The sequence below is a fragment of the Parasteatoda tepidariorum genome, chromosome X1 (genome assembly GCF_043381705.1).
Source record: "Parasteatoda tepidariorum isolate YZ-2023 chromosome X1, CAS_Ptep_4.0, whole genome shotgun sequence".
In the NCBI taxonomy this organism is placed as follows: Eukaryota; Metazoa; Arthropoda; class Arachnida; order Araneae; family Theridiidae; genus Parasteatoda; species Parasteatoda tepidariorum.
In genome coordinates, this window is record NC_092214.1 from 18635355 (window position 1) to 18663101 (window position 27747).

General features: G+C 27.7%; 1 protein-coding gene across 1 annotated transcript; it reads right to left on the reverse strand.

Annotated features, from left to right (window-relative positions):
- Positions 1 to 599: 599 nt before the first annotated feature.
- On the reverse strand, positions 600 to 27747 carry LOC107443974 (uncharacterized). The gene is made up of 2 exons (XM_016058004.3): positions 27645 to 27747; positions 600 to 3409 (listed from the first exon to the last, which is right to left on the reverse strand). The coding sequence occupies exon 2, from the start codon at positions 3238 to 3240 to the stop codon at positions 2779 to 2781; it is 462 nt and encodes a 153-aa protein (XP_015913490.1). The 5' UTR covers positions 3241 to 3409; positions 27645 to 27747; the 3' UTR covers positions 600 to 2778.

Genomic DNA, 27747 nt, shown 5'->3' on the forward strand with positions numbered 1-27747 from the left:
ATTTTATGGTTTTAAATAATGGGGGTTAATATGGTCTAAAAAAAGAAAAAAATATTGAAGGTGTTTGGAGTTATAGAGAAATAAGGGATTCCACTGTGATTATTTAAAATAATAATTTAATAATTTCATTGTTCTAGTTCTGGTTGTATCCGAAACATTATTTGAAAATTATACATTCTAATAAAATGATAGTTCATTGTCAAAAATCATGAAAACAATGAAAGGAATCATGCTATGGATATTACATTAATAAAATTTTTTGACATTTACTTAATCAAAAACAATTAATAAAAAAATGAAACAGGAAATGTACAACAGAAACTACCTGTTGTATACATATTGTAAGGTTTTCAAATGATGTAAAGAGTTGTGTGAGAGAGAATAAAAAATTATCTTTTGAAAACACTCCATTTATTAAAATTTGCACATGTTGGTATGTTGGTTGATATGTTGGGAAAATGTCATAATTATATAAACATTTTCATAATGATGTCTAAACTAAACTTTAAAACAAAAGGAAACTAATTCGTATTGTGGTAAAATTGTTGCGTAAATCTACATTCTCTCATAAATAAATAATAAGTAGAAATGGTACAAACTTAAGAAAAGAAATTTATTAATAATTTATTTAAATCACACGTTTACATAAAATATACAATTAAATAAATACAATTGACTTTCACGAAGATCATATAAAAATATGGAACCACATAATAAAATAGAATAAGGTTTTCAGAGTAAACTATTTTTCTTTGAAATGAATGTTAAGTTACAAAACAGTACATAAAGATATAGATTTGTTAAAACATAGATATAGATAGTTAAACATATAGATTTGTTTTAAAATGTCCACAATATGTTTCCAATTCAAGCTCTACATTAGCTTTTGGAGAATTTTTTATTTATATTTTATTTAAATCACACTTTAAAATAAGTTTCTGGTCGATGAAAATGAATTTACTTTTCGTGAAAAACTCTTTAAATTAAATTAGAAACTTTAAGCATTTAAAATTGACAAAAAACAAAAACAGTTGAAGCTATAAAGAAAATGTGATGAATTTATTAAATTTTGGATGTTTCATTTTAAATTCATAACATTAATCAGAATATACTTCTATATTTTAGAATTATTTCAAAAATATAATTTATTTACCTCTGCAAATTATTAATTTTTACTTAAATAAAATGGGACAATACTAATTATCTATAATTCTGCGTGCGTTAAAAATATCCTTGTAGTACTTCATTCATTTAAACAAAAACTATAAAGAAATTATGATGTGTTCTATAAAATAAACGTCATCTCTATTAGATTTTTAATTTTTTGAATCTTTCAATACATTAATTATTTTATTTCCGTGTAATTACTATTTATTATAATTATTTTTTTAAACTTAAGATTGAATTCAACTAAATATAAAATTGCAATTGCTCTGAATAAAATGCATAAATTGAGAGTTTTTATACTGTACAAAATATCTACAAAGCAGTTTATTCCTTTAAATAACTATTAAAGCTTTGAAAAATGAATAATATGGCTTTTAAAATAAAAATAATGGATGCACAACTTTTATACTAATAAAGTCCTTTTTTTATCAAAGTATTAAATAAGAAATATTACAAAAATATTAATTCTATTTTATTTTTCGTCCGGAAGTATCTTAAATTACAGCTTAATATTTAAAAATAGCATGGAAGTAATTTAAATGTATTCGTTGAAATATTTTGAATTTTTTTTAATTAAAAAAAGAAGTGATTACAATCACAATGCAATCACCAAATACGTCAGTTCATTTTACAAAAAAAAAAATAAAAAATACTTTTCTTGAACATGATTTTTTAAACAAATCTAGACATAAAGAGTTATTATTATACAGATATTTTAATTTGCAGAAATACTTCAGCTTATTTATTAACAAAAAAAACATGTACTTTTAAGGAGTATGATTTCTTAAACAACATTGCTCTGCATAGAAAGAATTATTATTGTGCAAACACTTTTCTTTGTACAAATACTTCAGTTCATTTATCAAATACAAAAATTACTTTATAGAGTACGATTTCTTAAACATCATTGCTCTACTTAGGAAGAGTTATTATACTGCAGATTTTTTTTTCTCTTTCGGTGTAATTACTTCAGTTCATTTAAGAAAAAAATTGACTTTTATAAGTCACGATTCTTTAAATCACATTGTTCAACATAAGAAGAATTATTATTGTACAGACATTTATATTTGTGCAAATACTTCAGGTTCATTTAACAAAAAAATTAAGTTTTATAAAATACAACTTCTTAAAAAAACATAGATCTACATAGAAGGAACATTATTGTACAGTGTGCAGATATTTATATTTGTGCAAAGATTTCAATTCCTTAAAAAATTTGATTTTGACAGGGAACAATTTCTTTAACAGCATTGCTCTATATTGAAGAAATTATTGAGCATAATTATATTTCTGCAAATATTTTGAATTTTGCTTAATTAAAATTGAATTAATAAGGATCAAAATGTAGTTAAAAAATACTTCAGTTCATTTGACAAAATAAAATTGCATTTTATAGAGCACGATTTCTGAAATAACATTGCTCTACATAGAAACAATTATTACAAGAATAACAACTTTACATTAATGTTAAGAACAATACTTTGATCAAGAAATATTAAGAATCAAAGTGATGCATCTTTATACACTTCACGCATAGTAAATATTTCTTTTTAAAATACTGAAACATCACATATTAAACAATGGAAACACCAATAGAGTATAAAAATTAGTTCAAATAGACGTTTCACGAGAACGGTCAATCCGTTTTAACTGATCTATTGATTTCTGTTGCACCATTAACTCGTCATTATTGTTGTCATATCTTTCTTTATCTCCAGTTGACTTTTCTGTATCTCCCAATTTGGACTTTGGGAATCTGCGTTTGGATCCCAAAATATTAGGAAAAGCACAGATTTCGATATTAAATTTTGATGCTGGGAGAGAAGCTGGAGCATCATCAAAACTTGGGTTGTCTGGAACAGAATTTTCTTCATCTACTTCTTGAATTTCATCAAATGTAACAGGTTGAGTGCGATACCTGGTACGTGGACGATTGTTGCGTTTGCTACGATTTTGGCTTTTGGGGTACTCTACAATCAAATGACGATTTAATCTTGAAAGGTGCTCTGGGTAAGGAATATCCATGTCTGATCTCACATTTCCCAAAGAGTTTCTCGGTGAACTTGAGGCCATTTTTACTGAAAATTGTTTTGTCAATTATATAGGCAACGCCAGTGGTAATGCCTAAAATTCCTTCTCAAACAGGTTTTGTTAAAAAATTCGTGATATTTTCTAGTTTATAAACTTAAGCACTTGCTAGTTCAAATGAGATGAATGATTTGAATGCGAAAATTTGAAATATCTGAAAAGAAACAAAAACAATTCTTTAATATTAGAATTATTATAAGAAATTATTATACTAAACCACAACTAATGCAGTAATAAAAGATGTAATTCTGTGCTATTTATAAGGTATACGGGGCACTTTTAAAATATAGTGCAGTAAAAAAAAAACGTATCTTTATTACAACTTAACATTCTTGAAACTGTCTAAACTGAAGCTAGAAATTTAGCATTTACAAATCTTAGAACATAAAGTCAAGTCAAATGTTCAATCAGACTTAATCGGATTAAATTATAGCTGTAAAAAAATTGTGTCCTTCTGTTTATAAATTGGATAAATATCTTCCTAAATTACAGTATTTATGTTTTAAAAAGCAAAGATTTGGTGTTAATATTAAAAAATAAAGGCGCATATTAAGTAATTTTTGTTTTGACTTTGCTATAATCCTTTTAACAGAAAAAACAGAATGGCTCGAAAAAGTTCATTAAATAGTCACAGAATATGTGCTGTCACTTTTAATCAGAATTAAATGCCAATTATGGTTAAAATAAAAACGCTTTAACGAACTGAATCAAAAGTTAGAGACAAAGTATATTAAGATTAGTTTAAGAAAAACTCTTGGTATTAATTATTTGGTACTTATATATCACACAGTAACAGTTAATATTTGTATAGTTTTTTTCATTTTTTCATTTTTTTTTAGTTCAGGAAAAATTCGAACGAAAAAAGACAGTTAAAATACATAAACTTTCACGATATATTTTTTCTTCTCTCACATTTTTAAAAATTTTATTTGAATGACTTTTAATACAGAAAATATGAAGCATACTTTTCTTTTCTTACAAATAATCTTTGCGTTAGTTTAATAAAATTCTCGTAGTGCGAGGAAAATAGCATCTAAATAAACTGATTTCCCCCACGCATCATTATTCCATGACATCTTTGTTAAGGTAAAATGATGAGAGCTCTGGTAATTATTTTGGACTCAACAAATACCATTTCTAAATCCCACTATTTCTGTAATCCTAATTGCCGTTTTTATTAAGAGAGTTTACTTGATGATACGAGATCTTTTTTTTCCCTGCTGGTTAAAGCTTCAAAATCTTTGAGCTATAAAGACTAAAAGAAATAAACAACGCGAATAAAGCATAAATGAAAGTACAGAAATGGACATACTATAGTTTCGGTTCTATAAGCAATAAAATGTCTGTATACCAAATGATGGTAGAGAAGTAAAGAAATAAACGCATGCAAAGTGGTTTAAGCATTCGTGGGTTCTGGTTTCCCAAATATTGAAGTATCCGGATCCTTAGCCGACACCCTTGGTTCTATACTAGTTTTAGGACTTGAAATCTTTTAATGACTTTTTTTAAAAAAAAAAAAAAAAAATAGTCTTCACGTTGCAGACAAACAAAAATTTTATTTAGACTAAACATCTGTCTTTTCGAAGAATATTAAATCTTACTTATACCGTTTATAGTTCATTATTTAAAGTCAGTGTAAGTAAACAGTAAGAAGGAAAACGAAAGGGTTAAAAGAGGATTCTTTTAATAGACAAGAAAATGGCTGGCATTACCAAGTTTATAACGCATGTTTTAAGTAAGACTTCATATCGCGTAAGCTGGGGTCAAAATTTATGACTGTTCCTGTCTCCCTTCCGTATTATATTTGACAGATTGGAAGATGCTAAGAAAAATATAAATAAACGAGAAAATACCATCATTTTAGAAAGAAGAAATTATGCGCTGAAAGTTCAGGAAAATTTTACCTGGTTCTTGTCATATTTGGAAAATTATCTCATGCGAATCATGTTTCTAAACGCCTAACCGAAACTTTTGGTATAAATCAAAACAAAGATAAGACTGAAATCGCTTTAATAATAACATGAATGTTATTATATTTTAAAGGCAACGATGATCTAGATAAGCGGACGCTAGCTACCAGCGAGTGATCATTTCATTGAAAATGACTATCAAAAGTTCAAACCTTAGTCATTTAAAGCAACCATGTTATACTCTGACAAATAAATAAATAAATAAATAATAGAAAATACCGAGTCACTATAATACACCTCAGATGTTACTCGAAGTCATCCCTCGCTTTTCTCAAAGATATGACTTTTAATGACGTAACCATTACATGGAGAACTTTTTTTTATCTCACTTCGCAGGCGTGATAGTATTGCTTTATAACCTGGAAGTGTGGGCACTATTTGAGCCATTCTCTTGTTGAAGAAGTGCGCGGAAATGAATTCTAATCGTAGCAGGGCTGAAAGTTCTGTATTAGGTTTACCTGAAAATTCGGTCGCGAAAGAACACGCCCCATTATACAGGGATGCAGAAAGGCCTTAAAATTAGGGCATTTACCTTTAAATGTACACTGTTAGAAATTTCTGAGAAAAAATTGCCAAATAACAATTTATTGAATGGTTATTTTACCATATTTAATCAATACAGTCAAATACCCATAAATAAAATGGTAATCAAACTGTTAAGTTTATGAAAAACTGTTTATTAACTGCTTTCACCTAATACGGTTAAACAACCACAATTTTATCGCATCAACTAGAACCACCTAATGAAGCTACTTAGTTCTTTGTAACAGCGTACATATCATAGCCGAGTGGGCTTATCTGTCAATCTCATGACCGTCAGAACTGGAGTTCGAGTCCTAGTGTTGACACTGCAATATTTCCTCCATTCCGTTCAACACTTGAAGAATTTCTAGTGTCCGGCACTCTCTAATTCCCATTACCTTACGAAAAGCCGAGCTTCTATGTAAAGTTAAAAAATTATTACGTTTTTGAAAAATGCTAGTTGTAGATGGTTAAAAAACAGTATAGTTTTGGATTCATGGCTTCATAACCATATTTTTGAAAATGGTAACAAAACCATAAATGAAAAAAATTTTCTTTTCCGTAAACTTTACAGTTAATCGGATTGACAGACAGCTGCCAGTTATATTNAAAATTTTAACAGTGTATATATCAGATATACCGCTTAGTTCTGGTGGACACTTACGTTGCATGTTTGAATATGTATGAACATGGTCTGTTTTGCGCCATGCATGCTGTGTTTCTTTTAGCAAAAACAATCATTTTTATGGACACCAGCGAGGGAATGAATTAAAGTAAGTGACATTTAGTCATACAATTCAAGTATGAAATATTCTAAATCAAGAAGAAAGGCGAAAGTATTTATTTATAAGGAGCGAAAGTATTCAAGCGAAAGTATTTATTTATTAGGAAATATTTTTTTTTCTCAAATGAATGGCACTGAACTTTATTCGTTTCGCCTTAGAAGATGCCAGAGGTGCTGCTCATTCCGCGTTACCTAGTGGGCACCCGTGAACCAAAGTCACGGAGGCGAGTAACATTGCCCACGCCACACTGCCACAAACCCATTCATAGGGTGGGTCACATTCACTCATCACACACAAAAGAGGACAACACAAGAGAGAGAAACATCCATGTCCAGAGCGGGATTCGAACCCGCGGCCATTGGCTTCGCAGTCAGGCTCGCTAACCGTTTGGCCACCTGGCCGGCTTATAAGGAAATATAAAAACAGAAGACAACTATTTTCTCTAATTTTTAGACAATTATGACATCTGATATTGATACGCATAAGAATCCATTTAATCAAAAAATTGTCAAATACTTTTACACAAAGTACTAAATGTGTGCGTTTTAATTAAGTAACAGCAAACTTTTTTTTAAATAAAAAAGAGCATTACAAGAGAAATAAAAAAACTTTAAAACTTCGTTTAAGTAGTTTTTACTAAGAAAATTAAATTAAATTATCTTTAGGTCTTATGAAATGTAATCGATTTTATTTTTTAATTTCCTTTGTTGTAATTGATTCGAAACTTCCAAGGAAAGGAAGTCTTCAAAAATTGAGAGAGAATAGCTGAATATTTACATGCTTGGCCGGGTATATAAGGGTAAAAAATGTATCTCACGGAAACGTCGGGCAATTTAATTTTCGAGTCGTACTCATAACAGTACTTCCTAAACACAATTTTAAATTTATACATTCATATTTAAACAAAACCCTTATCACTAAAAAAAAAGTCGAAATTGAAATTACGAGGAACATAATTTCATATCATTCAATAAATTTTTCACTCCATTCTTTATTTTAATTCAAACATTTGGCTAGATTAGTGACAGTTTATGAATTATGAATACTCATAGTTTTTTATACCCTTTTATTTGTCCCTTAAGTATCAATTGTATGGTTATGAGTTTCTCTCATAAAAGCTTTAACTTTTAAAGAGTTTAATATCAATAAATTATTATTATTTAGAGTGTATATATATATATACTATATACTTATCTGACGAAGTCTGTTGGGCGAGCTGGGCCAGGACTTAAAAATAGCAAAACAATTTTTATTTAACCTTTGAAAAAACACAATAATAGTTTCATAATCTTATTTTGTATTTACCAAATAAAATAAGAAACGATCATATATTGTACTGCATACAAAAATTATACAGAGAATATTTTAAATCTCATATTATTTACTGTATCTCATATTATTTATTGTATTGTTACAAAATCTTCATCTCCATAGAGAGAAATAGAGTGCGTAGCGATTTTAAGAATATAAAGTTAAGGAAATTTGTTTTAAACAAATATTATTAAATAATAGCTTTTCTTAAAGTTATATTTTGATCCTCAAATTTTGCTTAACATTAGTACTTGTATAATAAAGAAGATGGCATAAATTATTGTTATACTATTTAATACATAAATGAAATGGATAACAAATTTTTTTTAGTTCTATCAAAAAATTGGATTCTCTTAATAGATTATTGGTTTAAATTAATAAGTTCAATAAGTGATACATAACTATTTTTCTCGTATATAAATTACAAATTATGTTAACCAATGGATTAAAATAGTAGACACAGTTGCAAAAATGATTGTTAACCGAATGAAAAATATCAGCATTTTACACAGTTAAGGAAAGAAAAAAGAAAAATGGGATGAAAATTATCAAAACGTGATTTATTTTTAATAGTAAGCACCGTAATTTTTGAAAATGCTTGGCGAATATTTAGTTACTACAGTTTAAATAATAACGTTCTCTTAAATCATGTTTAGTACTTAAACAAGAAATGAAATCTAATTCATACATTAAATTATTTTTTGAAAAAATTCTATCTCTTTTTCTTTTATTTACAACTTTTAAAACAAATCAAGACATTTGCATGTATCGATTTATATGTTCGAGCAATGATCAAATGTGTTGTTGTACCAAGGATATCGATGATTCGAAATTTCCGAGATCACTCTACTACATATTATGATCGAGGTTCGAAGAGTTGAAAATGCAAAATCTAGATTCCAACTCGCGGTTTCAAATAAGGTTCAGAATACGGCCGTTTTTATCAACTGTGGATGCCGTAACACAGCATCAATGTCCTCCTTCCTAGAGGTGACTCAAGAGGATACTAAAATCTCCATTCATTTTTCCTGCATAATTTTGCTTTGATTTTTTAAATCACTTACATATTTTTATATTTCATATCCGTCGTTGAACTGCCGACCCAATTTTTGGGTTTATGACTACTAATGTTCAACTCCGTAGCCTTATAATTTTGAACCAATCCCGAAGACAAGGAAACTCCCGGATCAGTACCCCCAGAGGTATTGATTTGTTATGGGAACATGCAGGACTTTGCGACTCGACAGTTTTAACATGCATCAGTCACCATTTACTACATNGCAATGATCAAATGTGTTGTTGTACCAAGGATATCGATGATTCGAAATTTCCGAGATCACTCTACTACATATTATGATCGAGGTTCGAAGAGTTGAAAATGCAAAATCTAGATTCCAACTCGCGGTTTCAAATAAGGTTCAGAATACGGCTGTTTTTAGCAACCGTGGATGCCGTAACACATCATCAATGTCCTTACGTATGTAAAATTTCGCTTCATTCTGACAACTCTTTCTAAGTGCACTAATTTTTATGCATAATGTATATAAAAATTATACATTAAAAAATTTTCAAAATTTACCTCTGTTAAAATTTTTCACGCATTTACAAATGCGTGGAATAATTGGTATTTAAAAGAAGTGGCATTCTTTATTTTTCTTTAATTGAAAAACATAATTGGGAATTTTTAAGGTTATAACGTTTCTTTTGAGTAAATATTTGAAGAATTGCCAACAAACTTTGTCTGAAACAAATAGAAATTGAGAGAGTTTAGGAATTAAAGATGATATTTCTGTCTGTCTTCTCAGTAATATTTTAGGTGTGTTTTTGAAATCTGAAATGAAAAATAATCTACAGATGCTCTAATAAATCTGCGCTTCCGTCATACTGGAGGATTTCTGCTACCGAAGTAAAAAGTGAACGAAAATGAATAGTTTACAATCATGAAAAATAAAAGCTTGTTCGACCTTTTCCCAAAACCATTCAAAATCATTGAATTCATCATCAGAAGTAGATTTTAAAGTTTGCATATGTTCTGTGTTTTTTTTCTCTATTTTTAATTACAAGCAATTTCTTCTGATTTCATAAATTTCATTAACAGGGACCTTTATTTCAATGGATCTTTCCATACATTAAGATTATTTGTCTGCTGTGAGGTAACGGATAGTAATTTAGCAGAAAAGCAAAAGTATGTTTTTTTGCTACGATCCCAACAAGCATTTCAATCTTTAGAACTGGAAAGTGAGTTTAAAAAAACTTCGAAAGGCGAAACAGCAGAAAGGTACTACTGCAATGAAGATAAATAATAATTCTTTACAAAATATTAATGAAAAATTAGGGGAAAAAAACAAACATTAGCCATATTTATGAAAAATGCATTTTTCAGGAACGCAGACGATATTTAACCAGGAAAAAAACATGAATGCAGAAGATTTTTATTCTCTATTTCATTTATTCTACTGCCAGATGTTCTCGATTTAGTTTGCTTAAGTTTCTTTTTAATTCTAATTCGTCACAAATTGTGCTGCAAATTTCATGTTCATCGCTGAGACAGTTTTTACAGTGAAGTTTGAGAGAAACAGAAAACACCGTCTTCTCTATCAGGAACAACAGGTGCAATTATTTTTTTATTTTTTTATTTTACATCTTACTCCTATTTTATTTTGATAAAAGAAGCATGTCCTATTGTTTTGCAAATCATAGGTTCTCAACCTTTTTTGGCTCACAACAATTTTCGATTCCCTCTTAAAAAACTTTTCCAATAAGCATTCATCACACAATTTATATAAAAAAAAAACATTTTAAAATTCTTTAATATTTGCAATTAAATGCACTTTTATTAGTTTTATTTGCATTATTAGCCCCAACATATCAAGAAGTCAGAAAAAGAAAAATAATTATAATTTTTACATTTAAATCTTGTTTAGACATAAATAATAACCAACCTTAAGTGCATACTGTGTAAATTTAAAATAATCTAAATCTAAACTATTATTTATTCGAATAATTTTTTTTTAAATTTCGATGAAAAACTGGTTTTTAATTATAAAAGTAACGGGGCCAAATAATACTACAAGAATAATGAACACAAAATTCTTTTTTCTGAAAGTAAATATAATTCACTTAATGTTTTAGAAGTTTTAGCTTTTTTTTATCAATAACCTCGCAATTTAATTGACACATGGAGGTTGTAGATAATTGTGGAATTAAAAGGAGAATTAAGGATTATGTTCTCCTTGCAAAAATTTTCTTTAATAAGAAATAATAATTGCTTCAGTTTTTAAAAATAAACCAATAACATTGAAAATCATGATGTTGCGTAAAGAATGCAATACATATTTCATACTTTTTTTAGAAATACTTTCATAAATACATACTTCTTTCATAGAATCTCTCTATAGCCTTGTATTAACTTAAACTATTGAAATTATAAAAAGGGCGTTTATAATTTTTATTTATTTTAAATCTTCAGCTATTTTTAAATAATAATTAAAATTAGAGATCCATAAAAAATATAAACATATAGGAAGACTTAAAAAAATTTTGGTTTTCAGATAAAAACTGGTGAATAAGCAGAGGTGTACCGGGTTATTAAATTTTACCGGATCCGGGTACCTGGTAACAATTTTATTTGTTACCCGGTACAAATAAGTTTACAATTTATAATTTTGTATTTTTTGTACAATTTATGATTTGCAAATAATTTATAATTTTGTATCGAACAAGTTGTAGTTCTAAGGAAATTTATTGCACGCCCTTAAAAATAAAATCATGTGCTTTTATTTTTAGATTTTTTAAAATAAATTTTTAAAAAAAAGTTTTTCTTCTAAAAGAAATTTCTTTGACTGATAACGAATGCAGGTTGATTGCTGTAAAGTGGGCACAACTGCTAATAGTGGACTTTATAATTAATTGATTCATTTTTTTATTTATTTAAATTTTCATTGCTATGTATTAATGTTGCTTCTGATAAACGTAAGATATTTTAAAAATATTTTAATAAAATTACGGTACATTAAACGAAAAATGTTTTATCTACCAGAGTTAAATTTTTTATTCATCCCATGACTATAAACGTAGTTTTCGTGCAATGAGATCAGTTTTAATACATTTTCTTAAACTTTTCTTTGATACTTGGAAGGAGGGATTTTTTCCTAATTACCGATATTTAAGAGTCAATAGCGGTTTTACTGTTCTTAATTACGTTTTATCTTTGATTCCTAATATTTTTGAATCTCCAAAATATAAAGTAACACCCACATCTAGCGATAAATTTGCTTTCTTTAAAAAAATAATTCTGTGAAACTATGGCGTATTTGTGTTATACTGAGAAAAATAAACACGAAAAACTTTCTTGGTAACCTTTCATGGTTCTAATTGAATCTATTGAGCTAAATTGAATTGAACTAACGAGTAAGAAATGCATTCTCCAGTTCAAATTTAGTTTTTATTCATACATGTTTATTTCAATAAAAATTTAATTCAACTTATACTGAAAATCTAATAAAATGTTTCCAAAATAGTCCTTCTTTTGTTGAGTTACTTGAAGATAAAAAGTTTTTTCTTTTGGTTTTTTAAATAAAAACTTCCTTTAATGTATTTAGCAATTTTTTTTAAAAAGATTGTCTAGGTTTCTGCTTTTATTTAGAAGTAAGAATTTAATCTTTAGTAATAGTTTTAGAATAATATATGTGTCATTTGTGAAAAAAATATTTATGTTCTGTTTGCAACTGTTGTTTACTATAGTTTTCTCAAATGTTATGCATACGGAATCTAAATAATAAAAACAAATGATTACATTCCTTCATTTGTTGAAAGCAAATTTAGTATGAGAGTAATACATATATATCTTATTTTTCAACAGTTATCTTTGAATTTTATACATTACGATTTTATTAACTTAAAATATATATCACTGTAATTTCCTATTTCTAGTTTTGACTTAATTTAACTATCTTATTAATTTAGTTAAAACATTTCTGTACATGCATGTCTTTCTCTTAAGCGTACACCTCTCTATAACGAACATATTTATCTGTCCCAAAGGTGACCACTTTATCAAAGTTTTCCTGAATTAAAATTCTGCACAAAAGAAAAATCTGTCGTACTTAAACCAGTTATTTTTACTTGATTATTCAGAAACTGATAATACATAACTACAATTATTTAAATGACTATGGTCACTGAATATGATTGTTGTTACATGGCACTAGATACCCGATAAAAAAAGACAAAATATTTATAGTTAATAGTTTCATTAAAACTTTTATTATCAGCATAAAAATAAATTCATAGCATTTTAATTTTTTAAGTTGTTGTTAATTTACGTCGCACTAGAGCTGCACAATGGGCTATTGGCGACGGTCTGGGAAACACCCCGGAGGATGATCCGAAGACATGCTAGCACAATTTTGATCCTCTGCGGAGGGGATGGCACCCCCGCCTCGGTAGCCTGACGACCTGCGCGCGAAGTCGAGCACTTTACGGTAGCACAGTTTAACGAGGACCAATACCGCACACCCTCGGTCCCTACGCAGACTGATCCAAGTGGTCACCCACCCGCACACTGACCGCAGTCAGTGATGCTTGACTTCGGTGATCTGCTGGGAACCGTGTCTTAACGATCAGTCCACTACGGGACAATTTTTGAAGTAGAGAATTTAATTCAGAAATAGAGCTTGAATCTAAGTCGTCTATCTCATAATCCTTTAAAATATTCCAAGATTCCGTTATCTGAACTAAACTTTCACTGGCATAGCCGTCAGTTAATTTGCGCTAACACTTTTGGTCTGATGCTCAGATTTTTAGTTAAAAAAAGCTGTTTAATGATACTCAAAACTAACGACACCCGAGATTGAAATTGATTGAACTCAGAAATCTGAGTTCTCTAAAATTCTATAAGGTTTCAATAAAGAGGATGAAATAATATTACGAAATCTCAGTCTTCTGAAAGTTGTATTTTCATATGGTGAAAAAATTTTCCTTCAAAACTTAAAGGTTAACTATTAGCAGAAAAGGAACTAAAAAATCAAATAGTTCTCAAAAAAAATATTACATCTAAAGATTTACATAATAACTGTTAAAAGGTAAATGCTAAATTTTTAATACTTGTTACGAAAAAAATGTAGAGGTTTTCTATTAAAGTTTAATTAAAACAATTGACTATTTGATTGAAAACTTTCTTTTAATATTTGGCACCTTTCAATACCTAATGTTAGCGTAGAATTGTTTCGAACTAGGTCTCTCACCGCATCTTAATTAAAATGCACAGATATTAATAGGTACTCATCCGGCCTATCTCTTTACTGACAGCTGTTGTAAAGAACACTTTCGGTTAGATAATTTATTTATTTCTGGATCCTCTGCAGACAAACGGAGTTTTAACTCTAAACACTGGCCTTATTTTTCTGCAGTTGACATTTCACGTTTAGTTTCTTAAAACGACTAAATGTGTGTTTCATAGAATATAATGTCAATCTAGATGTTTGGCTTCGTTCAACCTTCACAATTGACACAAAAGGTCTTTTTTGATACAAAAGAATACAGAAAAGATCAGATATGAATCTAGCAATTTTCAATCGTTTTCTTCAGAATTAGTGTTATGAGGTTCATGTTTTTTTTTCTTTCTTAAATGTAGTTAAAATAAATATTTTATTAAAATTTTAAGCGCATCAGAGAAGAATATTTGCTCAATATTTTTTTAAAAAAAATTTCTTAATAATTTTTAACAGTAAGTCGGTAAAAACTAATTATTATATACACCGTAGGAAAAATTAGCCTTGCGGTGGACACGATTTCTCAAAAGATGCACTGATTAATTTATACTTAACACACTTTTTTGGATAGACTTAACAGGGTAAGAGAATTTAAGAAAAAAATATGTATTACAGTGTTGTATGCATTATTGTATGATTTTGATGTATGTATGATTTACTGAATGTACGTATGATTTACTCAGAAGTATGATTTACTAAAAATTTAGACTATGATTAACAATCCTTTTCGCAATTACGTGATAATGTGGTTGAATTTGTCACTGTATATGACTCCTAATGATTGCAGTATTTGTGAACTACATTATAGTTCAACTCGTTACGAAATTTCTAATAGATTCATTGTTTATTTGAAACAGTCAAGAAATCTTTAACTTATTTTTTACTTTAAAACTGTAATAAATATAATAGATAATAGTTTTTTTTAATATAAAAGATAATATACCGAATAATATGTTTTAGATATTTTACAGGCATTTGTATTCATGATATGAATCAAAATCTAAAATATATTTTACAATAAGTACTTTTAAAAGTATTAAAACAAATAAATATGCAATTTTAACAATATAAATTTTTAATTACTTTTTAGAGTTAATAGGAAATACTAATTTAAGCATAAATGTTTTTATTTAAAATACACGATAAACTACTAATTTTGAATCAAATTATTATAAGCTGAATCAAGAATGAAAAACATACTTTTTTAAATTAATCATATTTTATAAACTAGGTAAAGCATTTCCGCAATAGCCTGTTGTGGATCCTGGGAGTCATAAAGGAAAAGTCTCTACAATTTCGGGACTTACGGCATGATTCTGATAATATAGTCAGCTATCTTTAATTCCAGCTTTAACTTTAATTCCTTTAACCACTAAGCCAGCGCTGGTTTCATAAACCAACTTTGGAAAATACGAAGTAAAAGTATATTATGGTAATATTTCTTTCAATTATGAGAAAAGGAGAAGCAATTTATTTATACAGATTAATTTAAATACTAATTTAATAATTAATTAATTTAAATACTAATAAAGAAATTTAAGGTCTTAAATATATCTTAATTTTTGAAGAAAAAAAACATTTCAGATTTGCTTTGAATTGTTAAAATTGTTGCTTAAAATTGTTTTTAGGTCTTACCAATTTAAACGGATAGCGCAGATTATAACATAAATGAATTCAAAACCAGTTTTTTTAATCATGCAATGGTATTTAAGTATATTGATAGTAATTTTATTAGTTATTGTTTCAGTTTTTGTTATCTTATTACTAAGCAGTATCTATTGGACATTTTGCTCATTTATACTTGTGACCATGATAAAAGATTCTCAAACTACGCTTTCAGTTTAAATTTGAACCTAGTTTTCTATAAATTTGAGACTTTTATCAAAATGTTTCAGGTAATCATAGCTTCACATTGCAGGTAAATATAAAATTTAAAAACTTTCCTTACAGTGTAATCAACGATAGCCACACTAAGAAAAAAGTATGGTCAAAACTATCACAAAAAAAAACCCTCTTAATATCCATATACAAAAAAAGCTTTGAATGAAAAAGCGAAAAACTTTGAACTTTTAAAATATTATTACTACTGCCTAACAACAAGATAATTATCCAGATAGTATATATTGTCACTGTGACGCCATGAAAAAGTAAAAAATGGTCACAATAGTCAACTGTCACAGATGTGACCGTTTTAAATTGTCCCATTGAGTTCATAATGTGACTTTCATGTTACTTCATTTTGTAATATCACATAAAAATTTCATTGGCCATTTATTGTGACTTTTGCAGGTTGGTAGTTTCACCTATATTTTACTGAGATTAAAGTCACTGAAGATCTTTCTTTCCACTTATTTGCCATTTCGCAACTTTTCTTTCTAAATTACAGGGGTATTTTTTGCGACTTATCCCACTAAAGTTAGGCCAGTCCCTTGAGTTATATTCATGTGTGATCTTTTTTAAATGGCTCCGAAGTCCTCTCCATATGATTTTGAAACAAAAAGTATTTCTGTAAACGTGTGTTTCGTAATAAATATTGTTTCCGTTCAATATTGCTCTATTTTCTTAGTCTTACAATGTCAGAAAAAAGATTTTAAATATTAATATACCCCTTGTCGAAATTACCGAACATTATTTAAATCTATTTTAATATTATCTTTTTGAATAAAGAATTTAGATGCCTTCTTCTGTTTTTAAAATAGAGGTATACATTTACATTTCTTTTAAGATTCATGTTAAAAATTTCAAATTTCATACAACTGTTATAGTCGCAAACCATCTCGATAAGATTTATTTTATTCAAAAATATTATTGCAGAGAAAAATAAAGTTTTGAGCGAACAATCCCATAAACTATGCATTTTTGTAATCTTTTAATTTTGAATAAAATTCTTTATTCTATTTGCGTACAACTAGTTTTGATTATATTTGTGCTACTAAGATTTATTTTCAGTTAGAAATGGAGACAAAATTTCATTAAAATATCAAGCACTTTGCATTGAAGTATATAGTATGTTCAGTTACTTTTAGGAATCTTAAAAAATACGTAATTTAAAATGCAAATAATAATGTGTGTAAAATTTTTAATTTATTTTCACAACTTATAAAAATGTAAATGAAGAGATCGTCGATAAGTGAAAATCATTCAAAACAATAAACATCTAATTGGCATTTGTTATCAAAAAGAAAACGATTTTAAATCAAACACGAACTACAGCTGCCACCATTTTTTAATCGTCAGCATATTTTTTTCAAGGTGTCAAATTCAGAAAGTCGATTTGTTGCTATCACTTAAAATTTAACCCATGTCGTCAGTAAAAGATATCTTACAAGATGAAATTTCAATGAATATCATTGATAAAAATTTAATCTGTTGAAAACGATTCTATATGTAACGAACTTTCATAAAATGTTATTTGTTTGCAGTTGATTTGATGATGTTTAGTTACTTAGTTGTTACGTATTGTTTGGTGAAAAAGAACAAATAACTGGATACTCTATCCCACATCTTTAAAAATGGTAGTCCCTTTTTACATTGTTCATTTCAATATATAAACGAAGAACTCATATGATAATTGTAGCAACTATGATGTCCACCAAAAATTTAATATTTCAAAAAAGTGATCACTTGTGAAGAAGATTTGATACTTTTATGGTGTGGTTCATAGCCATTGCATATTTTTCCCTTTTCGAAAAGTGTTTTGTATACAGTCGAACTCGCTTATAACGAGCTCGGATTTAACGAGAACTCGGATTTACCGAGGGAAACGAGAATATTTGGTTGGATCAATGTTAAGTCTATGGAGCAGAAGTCGCTTTTAACGAGCAAGACCCGGTTTTAGCGAGCTATATTTTTCTGTCTTGCAATCTTTTTTCTCATCTTTCTAGTCTTTCTGTCTTATCTTTTTTTCAAAATGATATGAAATGCGCGAGTTCAAAGTAAGCTGACAAACTATTTTAAATATGCAGATTAATGAAAAAAATAAATGTTTTGGTAGGAATCTTTTCCTTTATTTATCTTTCCGTTTATATTTTCTTTCCTTTAAGACTGTAGCGCAACTAGAAATATTTTGCTGGTTGGGGGGTTAGTTGTCATTAAATTAAGAAAACTATTTAATTAAATTAATTACTGCGATTAAAGTAAGTAAGTATTAATTAAATTTTAAGTCAACTCAATCATTAGACCTCCCCCCCCTCTTCTGGTTGCACGTCTGCCTTAAAGACCCGTTTATTACGAGCACTCGGATTTAACGAGTACATGCTACGGTCCCTTTGTGCTCGTTATAAACGAGTTCGACTGTACCAAGCATGTGATTTTAAGAAGTTTTGAGCTTTCGTAGTGGTTATTTCAAAAGCAGAAAGTGAGTTCTCAACTTCGTTAAATTCCGTTTTGTTCGCTGATGCAACAAAAAGTTTAAAATCATATGAAAGGGGTGAGTCCTACTTATTCTTTTTTCTTGCATAGAAGTTCTTGTAATAGAGAATAAATTAGTATTTATCATTTAAGTTTAATTAGAATAAGTTAGTGTTTTAACATTGATGATAAAAGAAAAGTTAACTTAGTTTGTTTTGAGTTCGCTTTCATTATTCACTATTCTTTGTTTATAGGTTCTTTCGTTTTTAAATACTTATTGGGTGCTTATTTTCGATTTCCAAGACAATGGCATTTCATTTGGATTACATCGTTTTAGTCTTTGTTTCATTGCTTTAACAATGCACCCTAATCAACAAAATTTTGTATGGTTTCTATTTTCTAATTAAGAATGATTAATTTTGTAAAGTAATTAATATGTTGTATGGTTTGTAATATTTTAGGCTTTTTGTTTCACTAAATAAAAAATTTTTGAACAAATAAAAAATTAAAATATTTTAAGTTTTATTTTAAATTAAAATTTTGATTTTTTAATAGCAAATGGTCCTTTGTTTAATAGAAAACGGTCGTATCTTTTTGGGTCCTTCCAAAATTATTTTAATGCTTTTATTTATAATTTTCCCTATACACAATTATTTATTTAATATTATTATAAATAAATACATTTTTATCATTCCCAAGTCAAAATTCTTGATGGTCCAACATCATTTGATATTCACCATCATCCAACATTTTCCATTATGCGTTCATGGTTTTTTATATGACAACAAACTTACAACTAAAATACTACTTTAATACTGTGATGATTAACCATCAAGAGAAGTTTGATTCTCATGGACCAACAATCCATGTTGTTCCGTGGTGGTCCATTCTGGTTGCAAGTATACATTTTCATGATGGCTCAGTGGAAATTCTTATTGGTTCCCATGAATATACCATCAAAACAATTTGCTTTTTTTATGTTGGACTATCATAAATCAGTCTGAATTCCTACTTTGGGATGATGGTTGTTCATAATCGCACCAACATTTAATTTCTAAGATATTATGAGGGAAATTCGTGATGGTACAATAATGCTCTATCCATGATGAGCATAGATGTTAAGCAATCAATGATGGTTTAATAATAATTGTTGGTTAAACAAGAATATATCATCAAAACAATTTTATTTTTTTTTATCTTGACCTATCATAAATTAGACCGAATTCCTACATTGGGGTGATGGCGGTTCATGATCGTTCCAACATTTGATTTCTAAGAAACTATGATGGAAATTTCTGATAGTCAAACATAAACAAACCATCAAAATAGGTTGCTATTCTTATGTTGGACCATCATAAATCAGTCCGAATTCCTACATTGGGGTGATGGTTACTTATGTTGTTAACCATCAAAAATATAATGGTTCATGATGGAATTATTGATGGTTACCATCAAGATTATGTTGGGTCATCAATGGAAAATCATCAAAAATTTTGACTGGGGTTATAATTATTGATTTTTAAAAATGAAATATGCTCATTAAAATGTAGTTACTGAAATCTATACATTAAAGATATAATTTTTAAATGTAGTAAGCCTATCTGTCCCTATATACGCAAATAACTATATGAAATTTGCATCTTTTAGCAAGTGGGTTTTGGATAGTAAAATATGGTAGCTTTTTATAAATACTAATTTTTTGCATTTAGAATAATTTCAATTGATGTATTTTGAAATACAGAGCTATTAAATTATATGTGAGTTAACACAATAAGAAAATGTAAATATTTCTGTAAATTCATAATAAAATTTTATTTCAGATATTAAATACTACTTAATCTTTGACTTAATTGAATTACATTTGACTGAATTACATTGAATTACTTTATCATTTATGATTGTTTTCTATATGTGTCTTCATTTAAAATGACGTTTAAACCAAGTAGACAATTGATAATAAAAATTTATTTGAAATATGAAATTGAGACTGTATGCTAGTAATTATTTATGATTGGGCTACATATCTATGCAATACATTTCGATATTTGTGCTAACTACACATGAAGTTCTTGGAGCAATTTAATGCTAAGCCACATTTTAAAATTTGTCAAGATGACATTTTAAAGAGCGTTTTTAGTGTAAAGCACCACAATTTCTATCTTTAAAATAATATGTTATTGTGAATTGAAGTTTTATTTAGTGGATGTTCTAGAAACCTGTGAAGTATTTATGTGTAAACAATGCTAAGTTACCGTTTGATGTAAAGATATCACCTTTGGAAAAAGTGTAGTTTACCGTTATGTTGCCCAAGCCCTCTGTTGAAAAGAAACATTTCACATACATTATTCTTTAAAATTATGCTCGAAAATAAATTATTTTCATTTAAATTTGATGATTTTTAATATTCACAAAATTTTTTTAAATTTTTATTAAAACAATATTTTATTCCAAATACAACAGTTATAAGTGAATTATATTGTTTAAATCATCACAGCAAGAGAAAACATTTTTGTTTATAGTCCATCTTTAAAGGCATTTATGATTAAAAATCTTATGACTCAGAAATGATTCCACCAACTTCTCTCAATTTTTTATTGTCATTTAATATTACCTAGTATAAAATGGCGCAAAAATTAATGTATCTTAAAATTCAATTTTCGCTTACCCTTATTAAAAAAATAATAAAAGCTAGGAAAAATTATTTTTTACTTGAAATTATCTTTTGGTAAACGAATTTTATAATTGTGAATTAAGTTTTTCGATTTACTTCATAACTTTTCGAAATGTAGCTAAATGCGCAGAAAGTGAAATTATTAAGGGTCTCTCTCCTCTTGAAACTATTTAGATCATGTTTTCAAGATTGCGATATTTGATGATCAAAAACCCAAATCCGCTGGGAAAATGTATGTTTAATTCAAAGAAAGTATGTTTTAGTTTCTGTAATTTAATCAATAGTTAGCACTATTTAAAAAATATATTTGACAACGCATATTTGACCACGTCCATTTGAACCATCAAGATTGGCACTTAGTCAGATCACTAGAAAAAAAGTTGTTTAAGGCTATATCGTTTTTTATTTTGCGCAATGTAAAGAACGCCAGAAAAAAAAGAACGGACCACTCTGCATAACTTTTTATCTAATGATTAGATCTTCACGTTTTTTGGACTCAATCTTAATGGTTTGTGGGGGGGGGGGGACCTCAAATATGTTAATTTATTAGTGCAGACGATATTTTAAGCTGTGAAATTTGACTTTCTCTGGATAAACATACCTTTCTTTTTTCAACGAATTCGAGTTTCTGTCCCCCTCTCCCCCTCCAATATATATATNTTCAAAATTTTTCAAGAGAGTGATCCAAAGTTTGGACCCCTTAATGTTAATTTTACTTTTTGCGCATTTCACATACCTGGAGAACTTTTTTAAACGAATTGAAAAATATTTGCACGCAATTATAAAATTCATTTATCCAAAGACAATTTATTGCAAAAATAAACTTTTGTAAGACTAGGTTGGTAGGGCGTCACCTCAATGTCCAAGGGGTCGTGAGTTCGATCAAGGCCAGCCTAAACTCCATGTGTAGTAAATGGTGCTGCTCAAAGTTTGAGAAAAATCGGTTGAAAAAGTCATATGGTTAAAATTCGATTTCTCAGGAACTACTTAACCGATTTCGCTCAGAATTTGTATCTAATTATGTAAAATTACATACTTTAAAATAATGTAAAAAACTGTATAAGTAGCAATTCAAAACTTTTCCGACTATTATTTAATAATATTATAAAAATAATAAACATTTGGTAAAATTTGCTATGGGGACAATATTTCCGCGATTGCGGCTACTCCCTGTATCTTAGGGGTCAGAATTCCTAATCCGTTGGAAAAAAAAAAGGTACGTTTATTCAGAAAAAGTAAGTTTTTTTGTCTGATTTTGTTACTTAAAGTATCCTCTGCACTATTTAATTAGCATATTTGAGGTCGCTCATTTGAATCATTCAGACTGAACATGAAGATCCGATCATTAGATCAAAAGTTATTCAGTGTGGCCCCGCTTTTTTGCGCACTGTAAACCTCATCAAAAATTTAAAAAAACAATTTTAAATTTGTTAACTGTTTCTGAAAAAAAGAAAAACCTTTTATTACGCATTTCTTATAATGACCAGCGTTGATCTGTCGATCTATATAAATTTTTTATCAATGCCACAGCTTTACAATTTTCTACTCAATCCAGAAGCATTTAAGGATTTTATCTTGGAGGATTATTCCCATTTTCGTTCGTCGCTGAAGAAAAAAGTATGGTCAAAACTACAAGAATATGGTAAAATGTACCCCGTTTCTATCTATGCGGAAGCACCAAAAATTCAGTAATTTTTCCCGAAGCACTTTGGTTATGATTTTAGCAAAATTAACGACAAAATATGGTTTTATAATTTGCGATAAAATTCGGTAAACATGGTAAAATTTGGTAATTTTATCATTATACTTTAGAGCATGGTATTAAGACCATTTATTCGCTTAAATTTATTTTTCAGTTCTGTATTTTTTGATAAGTGTGTGGTAATAAAACCTAAAATTTTTCGGAAGCTAGAATTTTCTTTAAATAGCTACCATATGCATGGAAAACTTACCAAATGAATTGTCTAAATTTCATATGTTTTAGTTTGTATTACTAGAATTATGGAATGATATTACCATACAGTACGGATATTACCATACAGTACCAGTGTTTTTTTTTCTTCTCCGTTTGAAGAGTTCACAAAGTTATCCTTAGGGCAAAGATATTTAATAGAAACACCATACATCTTATTGCATGCTACTTTTATTATATATATTTTACATGCATTAAAAATATATTTAACTTTATCTGGTGACAGTGTATATCAAGCCTGATCTGAATTTCATTGGAAAAAATGTTGCTTTGTGTCCGGTGAAAGTAAAGCAGAAATGTAAGCAATAAATGATTGTCTTAGGAGCAACTTATTTTAATGAATATTGAAATCCAAGAAAAAACTATTAACTTGATGAATCAAAAAAGAATCAACGTGTGACGTTCAACAGATTGCAGAAACGTAAGGAGAAATCTTTTGTTAATCCTCAGTATTCATATGACCTTGTCAATTCACTTTTTCCTACTTTCTATTCACGTGAAAGTATTTTTTCAAGCATTTAGTGCCTATCTTAAGGATTTGAAAGTTTTATCTCAGATATGCTAAGTGCCAATAATTAATTAAATTGCGACTCAAATATGCACTTTCTTTGAATAAATATACTTTTTTTTTTAACAGACTTAGATTATTAACCCCCAAAGTAGTTAGATATAATTCTTAGTGTAAATTACTTTACCTCCAAAACATATTAGGGCACCAAAATAATTGTCTTCTAAAATAATCTGACAAATATAGTTCCAACAGTTAGGTTGAAAGTTTGGGCACCTTCATGTTAATTTTACTTATTGCATATTTCGCATACCTCGAAAGTTTTTTTAGCGAATCAAAATTTTCGCACACAATAATAAAACTCATTTATTCAAAGATAATTCTACACTATAATTAAGTTTTAACAACCATTCATTATTTTGTTCAAAAATTGGTGATAAAAATTGAATGAAAATATAAACAAGTTTTTACATAGTTTTGAACTATGTCATTTTAAATGATTAAGTACGAAATTAGTGAAAAAGTTATAAAGATATAGAAAGTTGAAGATAGACGTTTTTAAATTTTTTTAGCTCAACTATTCCATTAATTTTATACAAATTTTGTATAATGTTGTTTATACATACAATATTTTAAATAACCATAAACTGTTTTCAATTACATAGTTTAAATAATCATATAATTACAATTACGCAGTTTAAACTTTCATCATATTTTAATAATTATAATGAATAACGATTATTTAACTATATGAGTTAAAATAATAGTTATGTGCTTACAATTACGTAGTTAAAATTTGAATAACATACCATTAAAAAAATTTATCAATAGCAAATAAAATTACAAACAATATTCATAATTATGAAGATTTGATTTTTGCATGAAGCTAACTTTGAATAACTGAGTTTTATAAGTGCCTCCGCTCTCTTGACAAAACTATTAAGACCAAATTTTTCTGGATAGTTGTTCTATTTTGTCATTTACATAGCTTAAGAAATACTTAGCTTAAGAAATACTTAGCTCTAATAAATTGACGTATTTAAGGGCAACTCTTTGAACCATAAAGATTGACTCTTAGTGCCAGAAAATCTAATCATTTGCGCAGAAGTTATTCAGGTTGATAACCTCTTTTTCAGCATACGGTAATTTTTTAGGAACCAAAGTAAGTAGTTCGAATTATTTTACATTGCTTAAGAACTATTAATTTTGCTTAAACTTAAAGCTATGCATATGCTTTTATTTATTTCATTTAAATAAATACAATTTTATAATACACTTTTACAATAAGTTATTATATTATTAAAATTTTTCTCAAAGTAAATAGAAGTTGTTTGAATGAATATTTATCTGACATTTAAAAAGTTAGCATGATTTCTTTTTTAAAAGCATCATTGTGATTTCTAATTTAGATCTCTTAATGTCGATGATAAACCATAACAGAGAATTTCGTCTGATGATAGGGGAGACCAACCCACATTTTTCAAAGTTGAATTCTAGTGAACAAAAGGTTACGTCAGAGACACACATCAAAAAGTGTCTCCTGATACGACAGTTGTGATGCTGTAGTGAGGGATTCTTTGTAAAAAGATATAAATATATCACGAGAGCTGCCAAGAAAAGATCTCTGCAACTTTGTTGACGAAATACCATTTCAATGTTTTGTTTGAAATAATCATTGGAGCAACATTTTATTTTTAAACAGTTATCAAATATTTTATTTGATCATTACGTAGTTTTTCGTGAGAGAATATCTTATTTAAAAAAATATATATGTTTTTTTAAAAAATTTGTCTATTTTTTTTTTTAAATATTTGTTTATATATTGTCATTCGAAGAATAAAATAACACAACTTATCGAATTTTTAAAATCATTTAATATACCTCTTAATTGTTTATGTTTAAATATCATTCATATCAGATGTGAGAAATGTTATCTAATTAGCTGTTACCTACAAGGAACGACACAACAGTTATGCCGGGACGCAGCCATTTATTTCTTATCAATATGGCATGCTGCTCATCTGTTGTATATTACATCACATAGTTACACATTCATAGAGATTTCTTAAAATTATGTGCATTTTTTAAACAAACTAATATAATATTAAGTTGATGTAATAAATCATAATTCATTCTAGTAATTAATCTCATTTTAACGAAACATGAAATTTTAAATCATGTAAAGATTAATTACGTTTATGTAAAAATGTAAAAATTAATTACGTATTAATTATGTTTATCTATATTTTGATTGGTAATATGAACACAATGATTTAAGTAACGATAAAACAAATACTCATCTCCCTCTATAAGTGACCCAATGTCTAATTAGGCCACTAAGGCAATGCGCCGCATGTGGTCAACTTTCACAGGTTTCAATGTATATCATATTTTAACTAACTGAGGAAGTATCACTACGCAGAGAATAGAATGGAAGAAGACCTCCCATGGATTGTTGAATCAGTAGAAGAAGATGCCATATTTAATGGATATTGAAAAACATTTATCATTTTATAACTTGGGTGCAGGAAACTGATTTGTTTTTACCTGTGTTTTACATTATTTATAATTCTATTTAAATATTTGAAATTAATTATAAGATAAAAATTGAAATAGTAACGTGCATACGGATAGCTAAGTTTTTTTAAGAAATGCAGATCAAAAAATCTAGGATCACCATTAAAATTCAAAACTAGTAAAAGGAAAATTAAATTGCGATATAAGCAGTTAAGGAAACATAATATCTTCAATACAAATGGTATATTGTGTAAATTAACACTAGATTTTTAACATAATGTTTACATGCTATATATTTGAAAAAATAAACTATATTTCAAGGTATGTAAAAAAAATATTATATTTATTAGGAATTTTTTATTAAATTTTATTTTTTCTCTTTTTAAACTTCATTTTTCTTAAAAATGCTACTTTAAACCAATAACTAAGTAAAAGCTAACAATTTTCATCAAGAAGTAATTATATGAACTAGGCATTTGTCAGCTATTATGTATAATGTTATTATGCATTAAAAAGATAAGGAAATAACTTGGCTCTATATGTTGCTAAAATTTGATAAAGTAAATAAATATTTTCATATATATTAAAAATTATTAAATTAACTTAATTTATCTAGAATATATGATGAAAGTGTAAAAATATTTCTTTCCATGGAAGCGTATAAAAAAATTCAAATGCCTGTAATACAATTTATATCTTTATATACTTTTTTAATAACATAATACATTTTAACAAATAAATCTAAAAAGTACTAGATATCAAAACTGTCTAAATAATACTTGCTAAGTTATATAATTCATTTTCTAATTATTTAAGTTTTATTTCAAAATTTTTTTTTATTTACCTTTAAATCATATTTAATTACATAAATTGTATTTATACATTATGTAATGATCTAAAATTAATATGAAAGCATAATGTTTTAATGCACTTTAAATATAATTTGCATTGAAACTTATATTTTTAATATTTTAAACATCTGAAATGAAAGTTTAATTTTAAAAACATTAATGTTAAAAAAATAGTGTGCATTAGCAAGTTTTTTATAAATTATTATAAAACATTTATAAAGGTACCAGGACGCAGATCTTTAAAGTACACTCCATTGTGAATAGTAATTATTTAGTATTGGTTAAAAATATATGCTGTTATTTAGAGAGAATTCCTTTTTTTTTTATATAGAATTAAATGTCCATATAAATGCCGAAATGCTCAATAACAGTTTTTTTATGCTCAAATTTTAGAATTACTATTGCATTATTTATTATTATTATTATTAAGTAAAAATTTTATAAACGTCTAAAAAGTAAACCATTCCTATTTAGGTAATAATTTTGAAAATGTTTCGCCGCAAAAGTTTTAAAATTTACATATTGCACAAGTTAATACAACATGCGCACATGAATTTATCATATGTTCTATTAAAAAAGGAAATTTAAATGTACTATGTGATACTCAATTTTAACAAAAAATGCTTTAATTATAAATGAATTCTGAGAAATATTAATTACCTTGTTTTGCTCTGTACGAAATCAGAAAAATTTTAAGATGCGCAAGAAGAACGTATTCTCTTTAAGAGAAAAGTAAGATGCTTTAACACACGTGGGTAGGGTT